Source organism: Artemia franciscana, chromosome 16 (genome assembly GCF_032884065.1).
Source record: "Artemia franciscana chromosome 16, ASM3288406v1, whole genome shotgun sequence".
NCBI classification, from domain to species: domain Eukaryota; kingdom Metazoa; phylum Arthropoda; class Branchiopoda; order Anostraca; family Artemiidae; genus Artemia; species Artemia franciscana.
This window is the reverse complement of record NC_088878.1, coordinates 19,402,296-19,420,823: the sequence shown is the minus strand read 5'-3', so window position 1 is coordinate 19,420,823 and position 18,528 is coordinate 19,402,296. Positions and strand designations below refer to the sequence as shown.

Below are 18,528 nucleotides of genomic sequence, written 5' to 3'. Positions count from 1 at the left end.
TCTGTACAAAGAAAGTCATCCTGAAATCTATTTTTGCATCTATATATGGGGATCATGCATTTTTGATTAATGACTGTTTTGGAAAGACTAGTTTTCAGATTTAAAAAAAAATAAGTTCAAGGGCTTATTATCCCACAGACAGATAGATATTTGAGTAGCCCTAGGAGGGACAAGCTCAAGAAGCTAGTCCTTTCAATGAAAGTAGATAATGAGATAAAAACTTAAAACGAAAATAAATTATTTTTACCACTAACGATAATTATTAAGGCAAGAATTTGCTTGCACAATAATCAATCAGGAACACTTACCTCATTTCGTTCAAAATTTGTTTTCCTTAAGTTCCTTCCCTTACTGTATAAAACAATTACAATCTTGTTATAGGGGTCTTAAGGCAAGATTTATTATGTGTTCTACCTATCTCTTTCAGGTAATTACCCTTCTCTGTATCTTTAAACCAAAAGCGGAAAATAAGTTAATTTCTTTTATCAAATATAGTAGATCCGCTGAAATATTATTGCTTGAAAAAAACAAATTATAGGAATTCTCATGTAGAAATCACTATCGATTTCTCAAAGAAAATTCATATTGTGAGAAAATGGGTATACCAGCTCCAAAAATAAGATTTTAACCAGGGTAAATTTTAACCTGGTGATTTTTGTAATAGCGACAATCAAAAACTACTATAAAAAATATTACAACGTGTTTTCGCACCATTACATCCCCAATGTATGGCCAATACGTTGGTCAAGTAACAAACTCCTTTATCGTTCGACAGCATTATGCTAATTATCCCAACCAGCATGACGAGGTCACATACCCTTCATATTAAATTTTCTAGTAATTGAGCCTATTTATTGCTAATGATCTGGTTAGAAGTTCCAGTAAACGTAGACAAGTAGAACATATAGGGAAATTATTCATTATTCTTGCTCACTTTTCCAGGTTATTGCACGCATATTCTACGATGTAAATCGGTCGTGGTCAGGAAAATTAACAATACCTGAAATTCGAAGATCAAATTTATTAAACGCAATAAAAATTTTAGAAGAGGAAGAAGATATAAATAAAATAACATATTACTTCAGTTACGAACACTTCTATGTGATATATTGCAAGTTCTGGGAGCTTGATAAGGACCATGACTTATTTATTGACAAGGAGGATCTCTCACGCCACAGCGAGCATGGTACGTTTTGCTTGTGTTCTTTTAATAAAACATGTAAAATAAACATATTTATCTTTTGCAATCAAACTTCGTACCACTGATATCTATTACAGACATGAAATCCAGTTGAGGTGTCAATCCTATTACCCTTTACCGCCCCGCATTTTTTAGAGCAATGTGTACATTATAAGACTTTGAGGGCTCTTAGCGGTTAAACACAGTTATATTGACTATAACGGATAATTTATTTATTATCTTCCCAAATAACGCACAGTTAACATGTCGATCCTATTATCCTCTACCTCCCCGCATTTTTATAGAGCAAGGTATACATTATAAGACTTTGAGGGCTCTTAGCGGTTGAACACCGTTATGTTGACTATAACGGATAATTTATTAATTATCTTCCCAAATAACGCACAGTTAACATATCGATCCTATTATCCTCTACCTCCCCGCATTTTTATAGAGCAATGTATACATTATAAGACTTTGAGGGCTCTTAGCTGTTAAATACCATTATATTGATTATAATGAATAGTTGTATGTTCCATCGCCCCAAATAATGCACTTTTATCCTTTGTTAGGCACTTTTCAAATATAAAAACGAGAAAGGCTCATCTCTAATTGCAATGATTCTATTACCCTTTTGATTGATTCTATTACTGTTTTACTTAGAGCAGGCATTTCCTTAGCCGCGGTTCAATTCGAATGCTCTTAAATTGCTTCTTCTCTATTTTTTTTCTTTTGATTAGCTAGTCATCGTAAGCAGTTTCAGTGGACTTTTTTTTTCTTTATTCAGCGTCAATTCTAGCTCTTAAATCTCTTTTAATGACGAAGATAATAGTGTCTTTCCATGATACAAAATAAGAGAAGATAACGAGGAAATTCGACAGTGAATACCACAGTGCAAACATCCTAGGATAATTTGCAATTATCGATATTACCAATTAATTAACTATGACCTAAGATTCAAACAAATCGTCCGTGAAGCAATTGCAATTAAACGAAATTTAAGTAATAATATATCCCTAAACAGGGACTTTGGCGACTACACATAATCCTATATATACAAATTGAATTATAAAGGATTATTTAATACAGTATAATATAAAATCAGTATCCAATCAAAATGGAGCAGTTTCCAAAATGCATACAAGACTAGTTAGAAAAAGAGCAAATATTGCAATAAGAATCTGTTCCAATTTTTAATCAGTTTGAACAGTTTGATCCAACAACCATTTTTTTGTCAATCCTAGCTGAACTTGTGTGACGTAAGGACGCTAAGACTCTTTTAAAATTTATTTTAATTGTGCTATTCACTGTCTTCGCAAATTTCCTCGCTACTATCTCTTATTTTGTAGAATCTTTTTCTAGTTTCGTCTAATATTCGTCCTAGAGTAATTCGTGAGGTACTTGTTGCGTTTTCTTTTTTTTTAGTATATCCAAAACCATTGTAGCCTACCCATAACCTTGTAAATAATTCTGCACTTAGAAGAAATCATTCTCTCCTTAGCTTGATACGGCTGTGGGAGATTGTTATTTTGATCTCTGCTTCATGGTTAACCCTAGAATCATTAAACTGTGGGTTTCGAAATTGTAAAGTGAATCTTCACGTGATATTTCATAAGTTGTCTATTTATCCGTATAACTAGTATACTAAAGTGCAAATCTGCTATATTATTTGGGTCTATACATTATTTGGGAAGACGGTATTCAAATGTACTTTGGTTCCAGGTATGTTCTATGTTGGTATTGCAACCCTGGTGGCTAGGAAAGGAATAGATAAAAGCAAGTTTAGTTTACTCCAAAACAGAAAATTGATTTGTTCTTAATAGAGTTTACACCTAAAGACTTGTACTTAGAGTCATTGCTAAAATCTTAGTGGAAGAGAAATATGATATCATTTTCAGAACTGGTCACGATGCATCACATGCGCTTGACTCGTAATACACCCTCAGCTTCTAATTGGCGGTAAGGATCGCGATCTAGATTGCTCAGTTTTATGTGTGTAAGCCACATGTAATGCAAAGTGTATGTTATTATCAGAAGACTGGCGCTGAAGGATTTTATTATTTCGAAGATTTTAAAACGTGTCTGGATAGGTGTTAGGTGGAGGGGTATATCCTCACTTCTATTATTAGACAACATTGTGCGGGAAGCTCAGAAGAAAGCTAGAATAATGTTTATTTACTCGGCCCCTGGCCTGTCATTTTTGAATTATGTTGACGATATACTGAATTAAGCAGGTCTGTCTCTGTACTGCAAAAATTTTTATATTTTGCGTGTAGATTATAGGAAAATTGGTTTAAAGTTCAATGAATTGCATTTGGTAAAACATGCGATCAGTCTACCTCTGATAGTGTTTCTCTATATGATCATTCAGTATCAATCACCTAGAATGTCCTATAAGATTTATCGCGTGATACACCTGATCGCTTTTACTAAAATTTTTAGGTTGGAAGCTTCGTAACACGTATGATGTGCTATTTTACTGCAAAGCTTGGTATAAAAGAAGTATGTCATCAATGACTTACGGTGTGTCTGTTATGTCCTACTTGCTTTCTGTGTTGCCTTTTAGGAATGTATTTCCTGTGTCTTATAAGAAGTTACTGCAATCATTGCTTTTTTAACAACCCAAGTCTTTGCTTGGTCAGCCTTTGTGCGCACCAAGTTTTGTTTTGTTACATATGCATAAATTACCTATATAAATAATCAAAAAATAGTTTTAAAAAATTCGTATCGCGCTACGCTGAACGATGGAGTATGCCACAACGCCTAAGATGAAGAATTATCGATACTCAGACTGATGCACAATTAATAATTTTAGGGTCGAGGAAGGTATTGTAAAAAGATGAACAATCTTCCATTTCATAAATGTGAAGAAACAGTAGCCATTTATATTCTAGAGCGACTAAAAGAATCCTTAATCCCAATCGCAGATTACACTATCTGATTAGCTTACACCTGGAAAGAGATGCAGAGTGCGTAGATGGCTATAAAAGTGTTGGGAGACCCATATCAAGTAAACTTGGTTTGAGTGGAATTGCTTACTACTGACTTCACTAATTGTCGCTGAACCTCAAGTTCATGAGAAATTCCGAAAATATGAGAAATACCTCTCATTTGTTTTCCTTTGTCAAATTTTAATTCTAATCGTACGCAAATGTAGGGAATTCAACATTTGTCTGTTGATAAATAAATAAAAGGTATCTCGATTACGTGGAATCTCCAGATATTTCCAATGTCCAGTTATTTCCTATTATTTCGCTTATTTTCTGGGATTTGATTATGTTATGTTTTAAAAATAGAACTTGATTTTACAATGGTTTTTAGAGCTGAGGATTTTTTTTTTTATTCCGATGTCTATTTCATACCTAGGAAAAACTCATGAATATGATTCCAATTCTGTGTCTCGACACTTGGTTGCGTCTCCTTTTACTCTTTTTTAGGTTAACATTTCCGCATTCAGTATCTGGTTGTTAGCCCTCCGATGTGCCACTTTCTATAAACATTTGCGTCTTCTTTTTTTTAATATATTCTTCATCGGAATGAGTGAAAAAGAAGAGTGACGCTCTTTAAAAGTAGTTAATGGGCACATATATTTCAGCTATATCATCGCGGATTATCGATAGAATATTTTCTGGTGCTGTAATGAGAAAGAGAAGTGGAAAAAAAGAAATTCAAAAAATGTCTTACTCCGATTTCGTCTGGTTTCTGTTGGCAGAAGAAGATAAGCGCCATCCAACTGCAATTGAGTATTGGTTTCGGTAAGTTTTTTTTTTTATTTAAGTTTCTTATTTTAATCTATTTATTCAGACATTTGTGTTATTAGTTTTTACTCTTTCCGCATTGTTTTCTAAATTCTCTGCACCATAGAAAATATGAATGAATGAATGAATGACTATATTTAAAGCCAATTTTTCAGGCCGTATACATACATATATAACAACAAACAAACTAAATTATGTAACAATCGACTTTCGAATAACAAGACCCTTCCGGACAAATTTGCCACAGCTACTATATTTATTTTTGACGTCGACTTCAAAGTTCCAAGAAGGGGCACACGACCACCCACCCCAAGAAAGCTCCCTCTTAGCTCATTTAGCCCCTGACACCTGAAAAGAAAATGGTCTAGCCCATCAAGATCACCGCAAATTGGGCAAGTATACCGCATTTCCGGGTGACACAGGGATTCTTTTGGAATCCCTAATTTAAAATATAGCTCTTCACCATAATTTTCTTTCACCTTATAGTAAGAACTTAAGCTTTCCGACTGGCTAAGGTCATTCCACCATTTCTGAATTTCTTGGTCTTCCAGCCTTGTTTGGATCTCTGACAGAAAGGCTTTTTGATCTGAGATTGGACCCTCTCCTCCATTCCATGCATACGATAGACCTGTGCTGTCCAGTAGTTTTTTGACATGGAAGGGCCATGACGATTTTTGTCCCAGGGTAAGTAATTCATACGCTGCTCTGATGAGTCTTGAGGAGGGACATTGCAGTATTTTCAGCCAAAACTTAATTAATTGGATCTGTCTATGTTTTCTCATGGAGAAAAGTCCCAAATCTCCCTTGATGAAAAGTGTGTGAGTTGTGGCGTGCAGACCTAGCATTCGTTTATAATATTGTAGCTGTAGAGTTTCTAATGAATTTGCCACTTCTAGGCCCCATACTTCCCCTCCATAGTGGAGGATTGACCTTATTTTTGAGTTGAACACGTTTTTGTGCATCTTTAAGTCACCTATTCCCGTCAAATTACTGTTCCTGAACAGCGTTGCCATTGCTGCTTTTCCTCGATTTGCCATCTTCGAAATATGATTGCTCCATCTTCCGTTCGATGTTAGATGGAATCCTAAATATATTGCCTGAGACACAACCTTCACAACTTCACCATTCAAATTAAAACTTTCTTCATCTTTATTTCCTGTTGATTGTCTACGGCAAAAAATCATCACCTCTGTCTTTTTTGTGTTAATTTCCAGTTTCTTTTCCTCTAAATATTCACCTGTCAAATCTAATAGAGTTTTTTGCTCCGAATTGGATCTGGCGACCAAGGCAATATCATCGGCAAACAATAGTAATGATAATACTTTATTTCCAAGGTGTACAACTGGCGCCCGCCTTTTTTCAAGGTATTCGGCAAGATCCGTTATAAAAATAACGAAAAGTTTCGGTGATACGGTACTACCCTGTTTTACACCTTTTACATTAAAAAAAACTCTAGATATACCGCTTCCTGCTATCTTTACCACATTTCTGGTCAAACAATACATCGAGAGGTGACGGAATTCCTGTTCCTAAAAGCGTTCTAAAGAGAATTGTACGGTCAACATTGTCAAATGCTCTACTTAAATCAAGAAAAGCCACGTACAACTTTCCGTTTCCCTTGCAATACTTACTAATCAATGCATTTAGAACAAACATTCGATCAGATGGTGAGTATCCTTTATGTAAACCGGCTTGCTCTTCTCTCAGAATTTGACTCTCATCCAGCCATAATTCCAGCCTTTTGTTTAAGATTTTGTCCAAAATTTTTCCAAGACAGTTTCCTAAGCTGATCGGTCGGTAATTCTCGCACAAACTTGCATCACCTTTCTTAAATAGGGGGATAACTACAGATATCTTCCAAGGATTAGGCCACTTTTTTCTTTCATAACCAAGTTATACAACCCCAGAAGCAGAGGTAATAAAACCATTTGTAGTACATTCAAAGCCTTTGCTGGAATTCCATCTGGTCCTGGCGCATACCCAACTCTAGTTTGTTTTATGGCATCTTCTACTTCTTCCCGCTGGATTTGGCGGCAAAGGTGATAATCTTCTTCCAGTAGGGGGTATTCAGTGTGGTCACAAGAGGGGGTTCCGACTTCTTCTGCCAGTTTTTTGAAATCGGGTGGGGGCTGTTGTGTGCCAGATGCTGTACCTGCTTCTAGTTTCTCAAAGAAGGGGGGCCACTCGTCTTCCTGCGGAATACATTTGGGAGCAGTCTTTTTTTCATGAAACTCTTTTCCAGAATTCCCGGAAATCATTTGTCTTGTAGAAATGCGCAAGTTCATTTTGTTCCCGCCATCGAAACTCTAGTTTCTTCATTTTTATCATTAGTTTATATTCTTTTCTTTTACTTCTATACTGTCGGAGCAATTCCAGTTTCTCAGTTTCCTTTTTGGATTTTTTAACATATTCTAGCATGTGATTTAATTCTTCTTTTTTCCGTTCACATTCATTGTCAAAGAAAGTGCTTTTTTGTTTCCCCCTTTTTTTTCAATTTTTCAAGTAAAGGACTCTTATCAGCTCGGCAAATTTTGAAGAAACTTCATTTACATTTCCCGTATTTTCCTCAATCTCACATGCTAGGGCATTCAACTGTTGAACCATCGGCTCCCAGCAAAAATAGTCCTTTATTCGGGTTACATCTTTCTCCACCCACTCACATTGTATTCTTGATTTTACCAAGCCAGTGCTACTCGTTCCTGTCCCAAATGTCTGATACTTTAGTTTTTCTCTTTTCCGCTGATTTTTACTAATATTTGTCGACTGAAATAAAAAATTAATGGAAAATGGTCAGAACCAGCAAAATGCACTACCTCAAGGTTTAGGGAAATAGGTGCGAGCCTACTGTCCACCAAAACATCATCAATGACACTAAAATTCGTTCCGGAAATGCAAGTAAACTCACCGCGTCCCGCATCATTTCCAAACCTTCCACTTCCAATGACTAGACCAAATTATCTGCAAATGCCCAACAATGTTAAACCTTCCCCATTGGTTAACTTTTCTTTTCACATCTTGGCTCCTCCTTGGAATTTTGTAGCTCTCTGGAATCCTCAGTGCCGTCAAATCATTTCCTGAAAGAGAAACAAGGGGAATTTCTGGTTCTTCTGACGTATAAGCATTTAAATCACCCATCAAAACAAAAAACTCTTCACTATATTTTCTCTGTAAATATTCCAACTCATTTTCAATCAAAGTCCACGTATCTTCTTTCATATAACTACTATTCTGTGCAGCAACATATATGCAACCAAGAACAATCTTTGATCCATCATGACACTTAAGGTTTAACCAAATAATGTTCTCAGATTTACTTTTTATTCTATGACAAACTTCGAAACTCTGCTTTTTTACAAAAACCGCGACTCCGCCGTAAAAACGTGCATTACGGGAAATTTGCCGGTCAGCACGGACAACTGTGTGATTTTTAGCCGACATATCCTCCGAAGGCGGGGTCCATGTCTCAATTAAACATGTTACATCACACTTCAGAAAAGCCTCATTTAGACACTGTTGTTTTTTACTCATTAGGCCTTGGACGTTCCATGTCATAAACTGAATTTGTTGTACACGGCCTACTTCCTATTCCTCGAAATTGAAAGGGCTCTTTCGTCTATTTCTGAGTGAGCGGCGTGGGGGTTCTCGACCAAGGCCTCGATTTGGTGGGTCACGAGTTACGTTCCGACGATCCTGCCTGTGACGATCTTCGGGGCTGATTATCTCTTCTAAACCTCGTTTATTCGTGGCTCCGCTCACTTCGGGTTTTTTACAGTCTGCCTGGTCGTGTGTGAGACTACCGCTACGAATATCCGAGTTTACCTCTGACATTTGATCCCCACCTTCGCTTTCCATTTCCGCGTTTGATCCAGTGTACTCTTGCACTTGAGATCGCGCTTAGTCCTTTGCTTTATTTCTTCCATTATTTCTAATTTTCCCTGATTCATGTTCATGCGTGAACAATTCACCGTCTACAAATAAACGAGGGCCCCTGAATTTCACCTCACGGTCCTCTTTGATTGCTTTCTACAAAAGTGGTTTCAGAGCGTTGCGAGCAATTCTCTCGGCCCGTGTATAATCCGGAGCTAGGGAGATACCGCAACTCTGGAAGCGAACTGAGTTTCGCAAAATCAAATCTCGCAAATATTTGGTTGTGAACTTCACTAAAACTGGACGGATTTCTCCTTGTTTTTTAGTGTTCAAGCGGAATGCGTCATTTATGTCCCATCTCCTGATCTCAATCTTTGGCAAACAGCCGGAAATAACCTCACTGATTTCCTCCGCAAGTGATACCCTAGGTGGGTTTAGGGGTTTAAAATTATAAAAAAATCAGGTTTGACTGTTTTGCTTCTTTTTCTAACCACTCTCCGCGCCTCTGCGATTCGTCTGTCTTTTCTTTTATTTTCTGGATGTCCTCCGTGGTTTTCGATTGCGACGCCTCATTTTTCTTTATTTGGGAGGATATGGTTTGCAGTTCTTCCGCTATCGACGCGAGCTTAAAAAGGCCCCAAAGCTGGTTTTCTATATTTTTCAGACGCTCCAAAATATCCAGATTTGTTTCCTGTTGAACAGACATCTTCGTTATTTAAAATTAATTGAAATTTACTTATCTCAAATAGGGACAGGCCCACGCAAGCAGGGGCAATCACTTTGTGACCAGTGGCCCGATGGGACCTGCCTGGCTCATTTCCCACCGTACTCCGACATCCAACAATCCAAGCCTTCCTTATTGCGTATATATTTCACTTATTGCGAAACTTCAATAATCGCTGACCGTCACTGTATTTCAAACGTAATTTATTCCAAACTTTAGTCCTGCTTCAAAATTTTTATCAATGCTCACAGGTCAAATGCCTAACGATAACTGACGATACATATGACAATAAATATGATAAAATAGTTTAATTCAATCATTCATTTAAGGAAGGGTCATAACAGGGGCTCTATGCATCAACATCATATAAATGCATTTAAACAGCCCATAAGTTAACACAGTACACGTCGGATGTGAAGACGCTGACTGTGATTGGTTATCTTGTAGTAAACCAAAAACGGTGAAGCTATGGTATACACTACTGCTACCAGTACTATTACTAACATCTCATTCCAGTACAAATATGTCAGAGTTGAAAATTTTCATTCTAATCCGAGCTCCACTATTTATTTTATCCTCGGAGTTCTGATTTTATTATAAACATTTCTTATAAACAAAGTAGAAAGTAAAAATTCGTTAAATCCCAATTGAAATGACGAGATTGATTTGCAATATACCGAAAGAAGTGAGGGCCATTAAAAAGCTCACAAACGGGCTTTTTTATAGTCTTATACATAACAGTAATTTTAACCAATCCATCAATACTATTTCAATTCAATAGATTTTGATTACTGAGTCTTGAAAATTAAGCGTGATATTATCAATTCTTCTAGGTGCATGGATCTAGATGGGGATGGATATATATCAATGTACGAGCTAGAATACTTTTATGAAGAGCAACTTCAAAAAATGGAGTCAATAGGAATCGAAAGTCTACCCTTTCATGATTGCCTCTGTCAAGTAAGTTAAAATATTCCGTAATCAAGAAGGCAAGTAGTTTTTATTTGGCTTTTAACGCTCAATCTCAAATTTGAAAAAAAAAAATCTTTTTTTCCTATTATGTGATAATTCACTTTAAATTTTTCTGTGCCCGATGCAAGTGTCTCAAAGAACTCATAGAAAATTTGGGGTGACCTTGTTCAAAAGGATATTAATTGTCCTAGTGTTTTGACTTTTTTCTTAAAGTAATGATGAAGGTCATACGTCAATAATTTTTCCGCCATTTTTATCTTGAGCAAATCTACATTTTCTATTTAACCATTCTGATATCGACAAACAACATTAAAAACTTATTTTATCAAACAGCATCAGCAACATGCTACTATGCGGTGGTCTTTTTGTGATTAAGCATTATACTAGAATAGTTCAATAGTAAAAACTGAATTTGAGATTTTTGAGGTGTACTATCTCATAAAGCCGAACCTAATGGTAATCACATTCTCTCTCAGAGATATTGTCTACATCAAGATTTGAGAAATTTGCACATAAGGAAATAAAATCTCTGTCAGATTCTCCAACACAGCCTCTCTCTTCTCCATAAAAAAAATTATTGTGGAGAATATTGTGGATAGTCCACAATATTTGTTGGCAATATAATTTTATTATGTAAAATTTTTATTATCAGTATGTCCAAATTAATAAGCTTCGATTAATGTTCTGAAAGGTGCGGCTCCCAGCTGCATGCGACTGGTTGGCCCCTGAAGTGGGGCTATGGCCCAAATGTCCACAACCAGAAGCGCAAGTTACGCCGGAGGTATCGAGGGTGAACAAAGGGGTGACAAATACTGTTTTCCAATCTCTTGGCATTTCTCTTAGAAGATTTGGGTGTAACCTAATTGGCCCAACTAATTTGTTGACATATAGCAATTTAAGGTTTTTGAGGTTAAACTAGTTTTAAACTAGTTAAACACGAGGTTAAACTAGTTAAACAAGGTTTTTGAGAGTTAAAACTATAAATCTCAGAGTTTTTTTTCTGGCTGGAAGAGTTTTCGTGTCCCACAAATTTACATCTTGAGGGGCAAGTATCAGGACTACTCTAGATTTTGATGCCCATTTCCAAGGTATTCCTAAAAGATAGTTAGGTCGTTTTTCAGGAGGGAGGACGTTTGTCTGCATATGTCATTGGTACGACAGTGAAATACATTTGTATCTCTTTGAATAGTCATATTTAATTTTACCTACGCTACTACTTAATGCATGTTAACTTCATAAAGGATATTTTAAAGAAAAAAATTAAATATGTTAGGGCATGGGGTGGTGAAGTCATCCTAACGATCTCTATCCTACGTGCCTGCATGCCAAACATTAATTGGGTACCTTCCTGATAAACATTATTTTCTCTGCTCATTTTTATCTGGGTTTTTCCTTATCTTGTTAGTAAATTGATTTGCATCGAGGATGAAATCAAATTTCATTTAGTGTGCCTGCAACTTAATAAAGGTGCCAACTCATAATAAAGGTTTATTAAATTAATAAACTGATTTGGGTATCATAAAGTTTTTTAATATTTGTACTATTCATATTTTGGTCTTTATTGGATAAGTTTGCTGACCACTGTCTTACAGTATATAAGCCTAATTACGCTTGCCTTTTCTATCGTTTTTGTATCACCTTTTCTATGGTTAATCTCCTAGTTTTCCCTACTCCAAATAATTAGTTTGTTATTTCAGCGCTCCGTAAATCAAATGTCTCCTGAATAAAAAGAAATTCAGTAAGATCTTTCCATCTAGCGTGATTATAACCAGCCTTCCTCAGTGAAAAAAAAATGTAGAAGAAATTGAACGAAATGAAAAAAAAAAAATCTCTGAAACAAATAACAAGAAAAAAGAGTCACGTTCTCCAGTGAACGGTTAAAAGGCGACTCAGAAATTATTCCAGTCTTTGGGCTCGGATGACGACTTGGGTTCGGCCCCAATTCCAGTACTTATATTTTCAAAATGTTGTAAAAAGTTTAATGCCAAATAAATTTTTCGTTAATTCTTTATGTACGACGGTGAATTTATTTGAAAATTTATTTAAAAATACCTTTATTGTTAGATGCTCGACATGGTGAACCCAAAAGAGAAGGGTATTATTGCACTTGAAGATCTGAAGAAATGCAAGATGACTCCAATATTTTTTGACACCTTTGTTAACCTTGAAAAATATTTGGACCATGAACAAAGGGACCCATTTTCTTCTCAGGCAGATTCGACTGAAGATGGCGTTGAGGTATGTTACCAGCAGTTACCTATTGCAAAGGGACACTTTTAACTTTATTTATCAATTTTGATTTAATGAAGCTCAATATTGGTTTGAAATTAGCGTTTCGACAAAAGATAATGTGTAAGCTCCAATATTTCAATTAGTCTTGGTTTATATAGCTATGGAGCGTGCATCCCTGTCTCTTTCCTGAATGAAATACAAACAACAACAATTTTTTCAACTGAAAGTAAGGAGCAACGTTAAAACTTAAAACGAACAGAAGTTATTCCGTAATTGGGGTCGCCCCCCTCCTTGCCACCTTGCTCTTTACGCTAATGGTTTAGTACTTTTAAATATGCTTCTTATTCAAATTAAACAGCCCTTGTGTTTCAGGTGGCGTCTTAAAGAATTAGGACAGTGAGTCAAACTTTGGAGTAAAGAGTGAGGTATTGATATTAATTATAGGTATTGGGGGATAACACACCCTGCTCCCATATGCAGAATAATCCCTGTTCGTTTCAAGTTTTAATGTGGCTTCCTACTCTCAGTTGAAAAGACTTGTTTTTTATATATTTAATTTCAGATCGTTTTTTAAATGATGCTGGGAAATCTGGCTCCATCTCCCTGAAAAATTTCACGGGGAATTTCCCACGGAAAACTCCACCATAGAAAGTTCCTCACACATAAAATACTTTCCCTTGAAAATTCCGTCCGGGTAATTCCATCCTCACTGGAAATTCCTGCCGTAAAATTTCTTGTGGATGATTCTGCCTGAAAAATTGTCCTTAGCATATTTTCATTTGAAATAGACTTTAATTTCTAATCCTTTTACAAATCATGCCGGAAATATTCCTCTCCCCCCAGTGAGGAGTTGCTCCCGCGGAAATTTCCTCCATGGAGAATTTCTCTCGTAGGAAAATCAATCTTTCGTGGAAAATCCTCCCCGCCATACGGAAAAATCCTCTGTGCAATTCCAACTCTGAAAGTTGGTACACTGATAACGTAACCTGGATAATTCCCTAGAACATTTCCACATGCAAAATTTAGTTGGCAAAGAGAAAGTCGGACAATTAAAAAGACTTTCGTTTAGGAATTCTCCCAAATTCCCAAGTATAAGATTTTCCTCATAAAGGTCATCCACGGAAGTTTCCGACGGAAAATTTTTCTTCCCGACGGAAAAAAATGTCTGCGTACTTTCAAGCAATAAATAATATTCGTAAGCAATGGGCAAATTTTTATAACTGCAGCCCTTTCCCCAGGGACTGTAGGGGGCCGTGTCACCCTAAAGGCAAACCTTTTGGACTGTTCAACTATGGTGAACAAAATGGCTATCTCAAAATTTGAATTGGATGACTTTGGGGAAAAAAGGGGCATAGGAGGAGGGTTAATTGTCCTCCAATCTTTTTGGTCATTTAAAAAGGGCAATAGAACTTTTAATTTCCGTTTGAATGCGCCATCTCCTGATCTTTTATGACCATAGGATTGATACGATAGCATTGAAAAAAAAAAAAAAAATAAATAAAAACGCATCTATGATCTTTCTTATTGTAAAATTAATACAAAATTCCACATTTTTGGTAATGGGAGCTTGAAACCTCTACAGTAGGGTTCTGTGATACGGTGAATCTGTTGGTAAAATTCCTTGACTGTTTGAGGGTTTTTTCCCTTGTTTCCAAAATCAAGTAATTTTTCTCTGGCTTGCAGCTTCTGATGGGTAACACTAAACTTAATAAATCTTATATATTTGGAATCAGCATAAAAGGTCAATTTTTTTATTTATCTATTGATGCTTCCCAATAACCAATATTATATGTGAAAAATTGGCAAAGTTCATAGCTTGCCGCCCTTCCTCTAGTGACTGTGGGGGGTCAAGTCATCCTCAAATACATAGTTCTTAGATTTTAGTCTATGCTGAACAAAGTGGCTAACTCAAAATTTGATCGGACAACTTTGGGAAAAAAATACGACGTGGGAGGGGAGATAGCTGCCCTCCAATATTTTTGGTCATTTAAATAGGGCAATCAAAAATACGAGCCAGAGGAAATTTGCCCAGTTTTTGAAAAAAAGGGGGGGGCAACATAGAAAGTCAAGAAGTTACTATGACAGTAACATCATCGTATTCAGCATATCAGAAAGTTCTACTGTTGAAGGTTCGAGTACCTATCTACAAAAATGTAGAATTTCGTATTTTTTGCCAGAAGAAAAATCACGGATGCATGTTTATTCTTTTTTTTTTTTTTTTTTTCAGGGGTCACTGTATCGACCAACGGTCCAAAAAGACGGGGATAGGGCTCATTCAAACTGAAATCTAAGCCACTCAACCCTTTTCAAGCGACCAAAAAGATTAGAGGCCAGTGAGCTCCCTCCCAAGCTCTTTTCCCCCAAAGACATTTGATTAAAGTTTTGATATAAACATTTGATACAGCATATTTGAAAGGTCTAAGAAGTATGCATTCGGAAATAATATAACCATCCTTAATACCTGGGGACAGAACAGTAACTTACGTAATTAGCCCATTGTTCACATATAGCGTTTGTTATTGGAAAATATACGGAAATTTCTTGCGGGTAATTTTCTGCTGGGTGGTGGGAATTTTCCACGGGGAAAATTTACCATGGAGAGTGGTAAGTTTCCTGGAATCGTACAGGGAAAATTTTACAAGGAGGAGAGGGAAGGGATCTCCTGGCTCGATTTGCAAAACGATCAGAAATTAAGTAAAAAAGTAAGTTTTAAAGTGAAAGTAAGGAGCAATATTAAACATTAAAGAAACGGAAATTATTCCTTAGATGAGGGGGCTGCCCCTTCCTCGTGCGTTGCTCTTTTCGTTAAGGTTTGACTTTCGTTTCAATTCCTTAAAAAAACTTCTCAAACACAAAGGACTTTGAATTTGAATGAAAAGTGTTTTAAAGAACTTTAAGACTTTTGCGTAAAAAGCGGGGGTCGACGAATGGCAGCCCCCAATTTACGGAGTAATTTCTGTTTTTAAGTTTTAATGTTGCTCCTTACTTTTTTTAATATACACAAAAGAAAGAATTTGTGCTTTTCTTGGTGATACCAAATATTTTTTTTTTATTCAGTTTGAAGGTATCTATCAAAAGCTATTAGGGCATATAATGTGCATGATTTTAGAAAAGGGGAGAAACCTCCTCTGCCCTAATAAAGGTCCAATCTAGCAAGGTTCACCATTAGGTACTGGGTTCACAAGAAATCACTAATAGAATTTTCAGGCTCTAATGACGAAACTAAAAATTGAATATTTTGCAGCGTCATGGTGCGTGTTCGTTCTTTTCCTCCACCTGGGTAAGTGTATGGTAAGTATATCGGACCAATGGTCATCGGAAGGGTGTCGTGCGAGTGTAAATCCCAATTCTCAAGTTTTAATGCCCTTTTTCCGAGTCAAAAAATTAGTGAATAACAGCTAGTTCCCCTGTCGCGCCAATGTTTGCCCCCTGGAACCCTCGTAGACAAACGCGACTCAGCAGTCATCAGAGCAGGACAGGGGCGTAATTTGCCTCCCATACCTCATTACCCCCCTCCCCTACCTCAAGTTGTCCCCCCCTCTGCTGAAATTTAGTTTCTGCAAAAAAAACTAGTCAAAACTAAGATAAGCCTGCATTATTCAACCATTCCAAGAAACAAGTCAGTTTTCTTTCGTATAGACTATAGGTCAGTTTTGCCCTTAAGATAATATATGGCTCATTTTTCCTTTTTCACTGTCTTTTCGCTACATGTGGGAAAATTGCCTCCAACTTTGCCCCCCCCCCCCAGGATTTTGATGAAGTTACGGCACTGGGGCAGGGGCTCAAGGCTATGACCAGTTGCTCATTTTATATACAAGGATTCAGAAAACGAATTTTTGAAGAAAGGTAGGCTAATTATACCCTTCTGAGCTCATGATCTCTAAACTCACCAACTTTTTCAGAGTATTTTAGGTTTCATGAAAAATTTCAAGGGGACACTCTTATGCAATTGGTTATGCAATTCGAAATTAAAGTCTTGATAAGTGAAAAGTATTATAAGGATGAGAACTGTTTACCTTGTTGGAATTTGGGCCATACACAACGGAATATTTAATTATTCTAAAAAAATGTCTTCACAGGAAATTTCATACCAACTCTATTTTTAACTTTTTTTCTTTAATTTATAGGTATCAGATTGGGATAGATATGCCGCAGAGGAATACGCTTTACTTGTGGCCGAAGAAGGTTGTGCAGATGATAACGAAGAAAGGTAAGCTCTACGAAAAATACTAAGCTTACAAATTGATTGCTTTTGTTTTGTTGCGAAGGAAACGCGGTATTTGCTTTGAATATATTGACCAATGCCGTATCCAGGAGGTTAGGGGGCTTGACCCCCCATCCCTCCGAAATGTTTGTCTGGCTCGTAAAAACGTAACAACCCTGAATATAAACAATCTTTTGATGCGTTTTTAAAAGTTTTACCCCCCCCCCCCCCGAAAAAAAAACTTGATACGTTCTTGATCTGGACGATGTGATTTTCACTTGTTCGCCTAGTTTCGTAAGAGGAATTTTGAGGCTATTGTGTACACTTGACTTTTTTATTTTACCATTTTTATTGTTTGCCTTTTCACGGGAAAACCTTGAGCGCGCTCATCCAAAAAAGAAAAAAAAAACGACTTTAAATCCTCTAAAAGTATCTTACGCAGGATTTTTGTAATTTTTTGCTAAATATACGTTTATATTTCGCAACAGTGGTCTGAATGTTGTGCAAAAAGAGAAAAATGCTATCCATCAGCTTGAATCCCTTTTTTTGTTATTACTTTTCTTCATTCGCCATCCAATAGCTAAAATCTCATGTGTTGTGCTATTTGGAACTTGCATGAATGGTTTCGATAGAGAGTTGTCAAAAAACCGGCAACTACTGTCATTGAGTTTAAATAATAATTACCTCGAATTTTACTAAGCTAAAATGATTCACTAATTTCGCTAACTTAAAATACAACTTATATTTTTAACTAGAATGCTCAAGGATCACTGATCTATTAAATAAATATGGGAAAGGCTGAAGTCGTTAACACTCTGTTTCTATATTGTGTTATAGTGTGTGTTATAGTATTCTAGTGTTATATAGTTATAGTTATATAGTGTTATGTAGTTATATAGTATTCTGTATGTTATCACTGTGTGTTATAGTATTGTTTACTTGACTGTGATACCTAACCAAAAAACTCTTGTTTTGACCGAATGTAGCTCCACTAACTAACATGAAAATGCTCTGGTGTCCAAACTTTCGCTTTTTTAGAGCATTTACTCTTTTTTTTATTCCTCAAACTCTCATTTCAGTCCCTTTAATATAGTCTGAGCTGTTGACTTGTACTAAAACTAAGGACGAATTCGTAACGTTTGGTAAAAATCTGTATTTTCATCGAATGAGGTGATTGCTTAAGAAGTTTTTCCTCATTATCATTCACTGGGAATAGGTTCGACTGAAAGTTTCATACTGATTTCCATTTGCGTAAAAGTCTATTGGATGATTTCTCTAAACGATAATTGTCGTGTCATTCTTATTCGTATTTCCTATGGGGGGGTAGCATAATTTTTTTTTTCTTGGTCCAAAACGGGGAGAGGAATTAACAAGTCATTAACTGACGGTAGCATTGATGCATATGTGAAAACTTCCCCACGAATGATTTCTTTAAAAGTTTCTGTAATACCTGGAAAGGCAGAACTTTAAAAAGTACTAAAATACCTTTTTAAAGGGTAGTCGTTTTTAACCAGGATCGGGAGAAGGCTCTCGTGATTAATTATAAAACCTTCATTTCAATAACTTTTGAATTTTGTGTATTGTTCACATG

General features: G+C 36.3%; 1 protein-coding gene across 6 annotated transcripts in view; it reads left to right on the top strand.

The window, feature by feature from the left end:
- LOC136037180 (serine/threonine-protein phosphatase 2A regulatory subunit B'' subunit alpha-like) overlaps positions 1-16,970 on the top strand; it is a 317,624-nt gene extending 300,654 nt beyond the window's left edge. For all 6 annotated transcript variants that reach the window (XM_065719733.1, XM_065719732.1, XM_065719735.1 and 3 more), the window contains 5 exons: positions 943-1,186; positions 4,776-4,935; positions 10,363-10,489; positions 12,566-12,739; positions 16,861-16,970. In XM_065719733.1, the coding sequence (XP_065575805.1) occupies positions 943-1,186; positions 4,776-4,935; positions 10,363-10,489; positions 12,566-12,739; positions 16,861-16,947 (792 nt within the window). In that variant the 3' untranslated portion in view covers positions 16,948-16,970. The remainder of the gene's footprint in view (positions 1-942; positions 1,187-4,775; positions 4,936-10,362; positions 10,490-12,565; positions 12,740-16,860) is intronic.
- Positions 16,971-18,528: the final 1,558 nt, after the last annotated feature.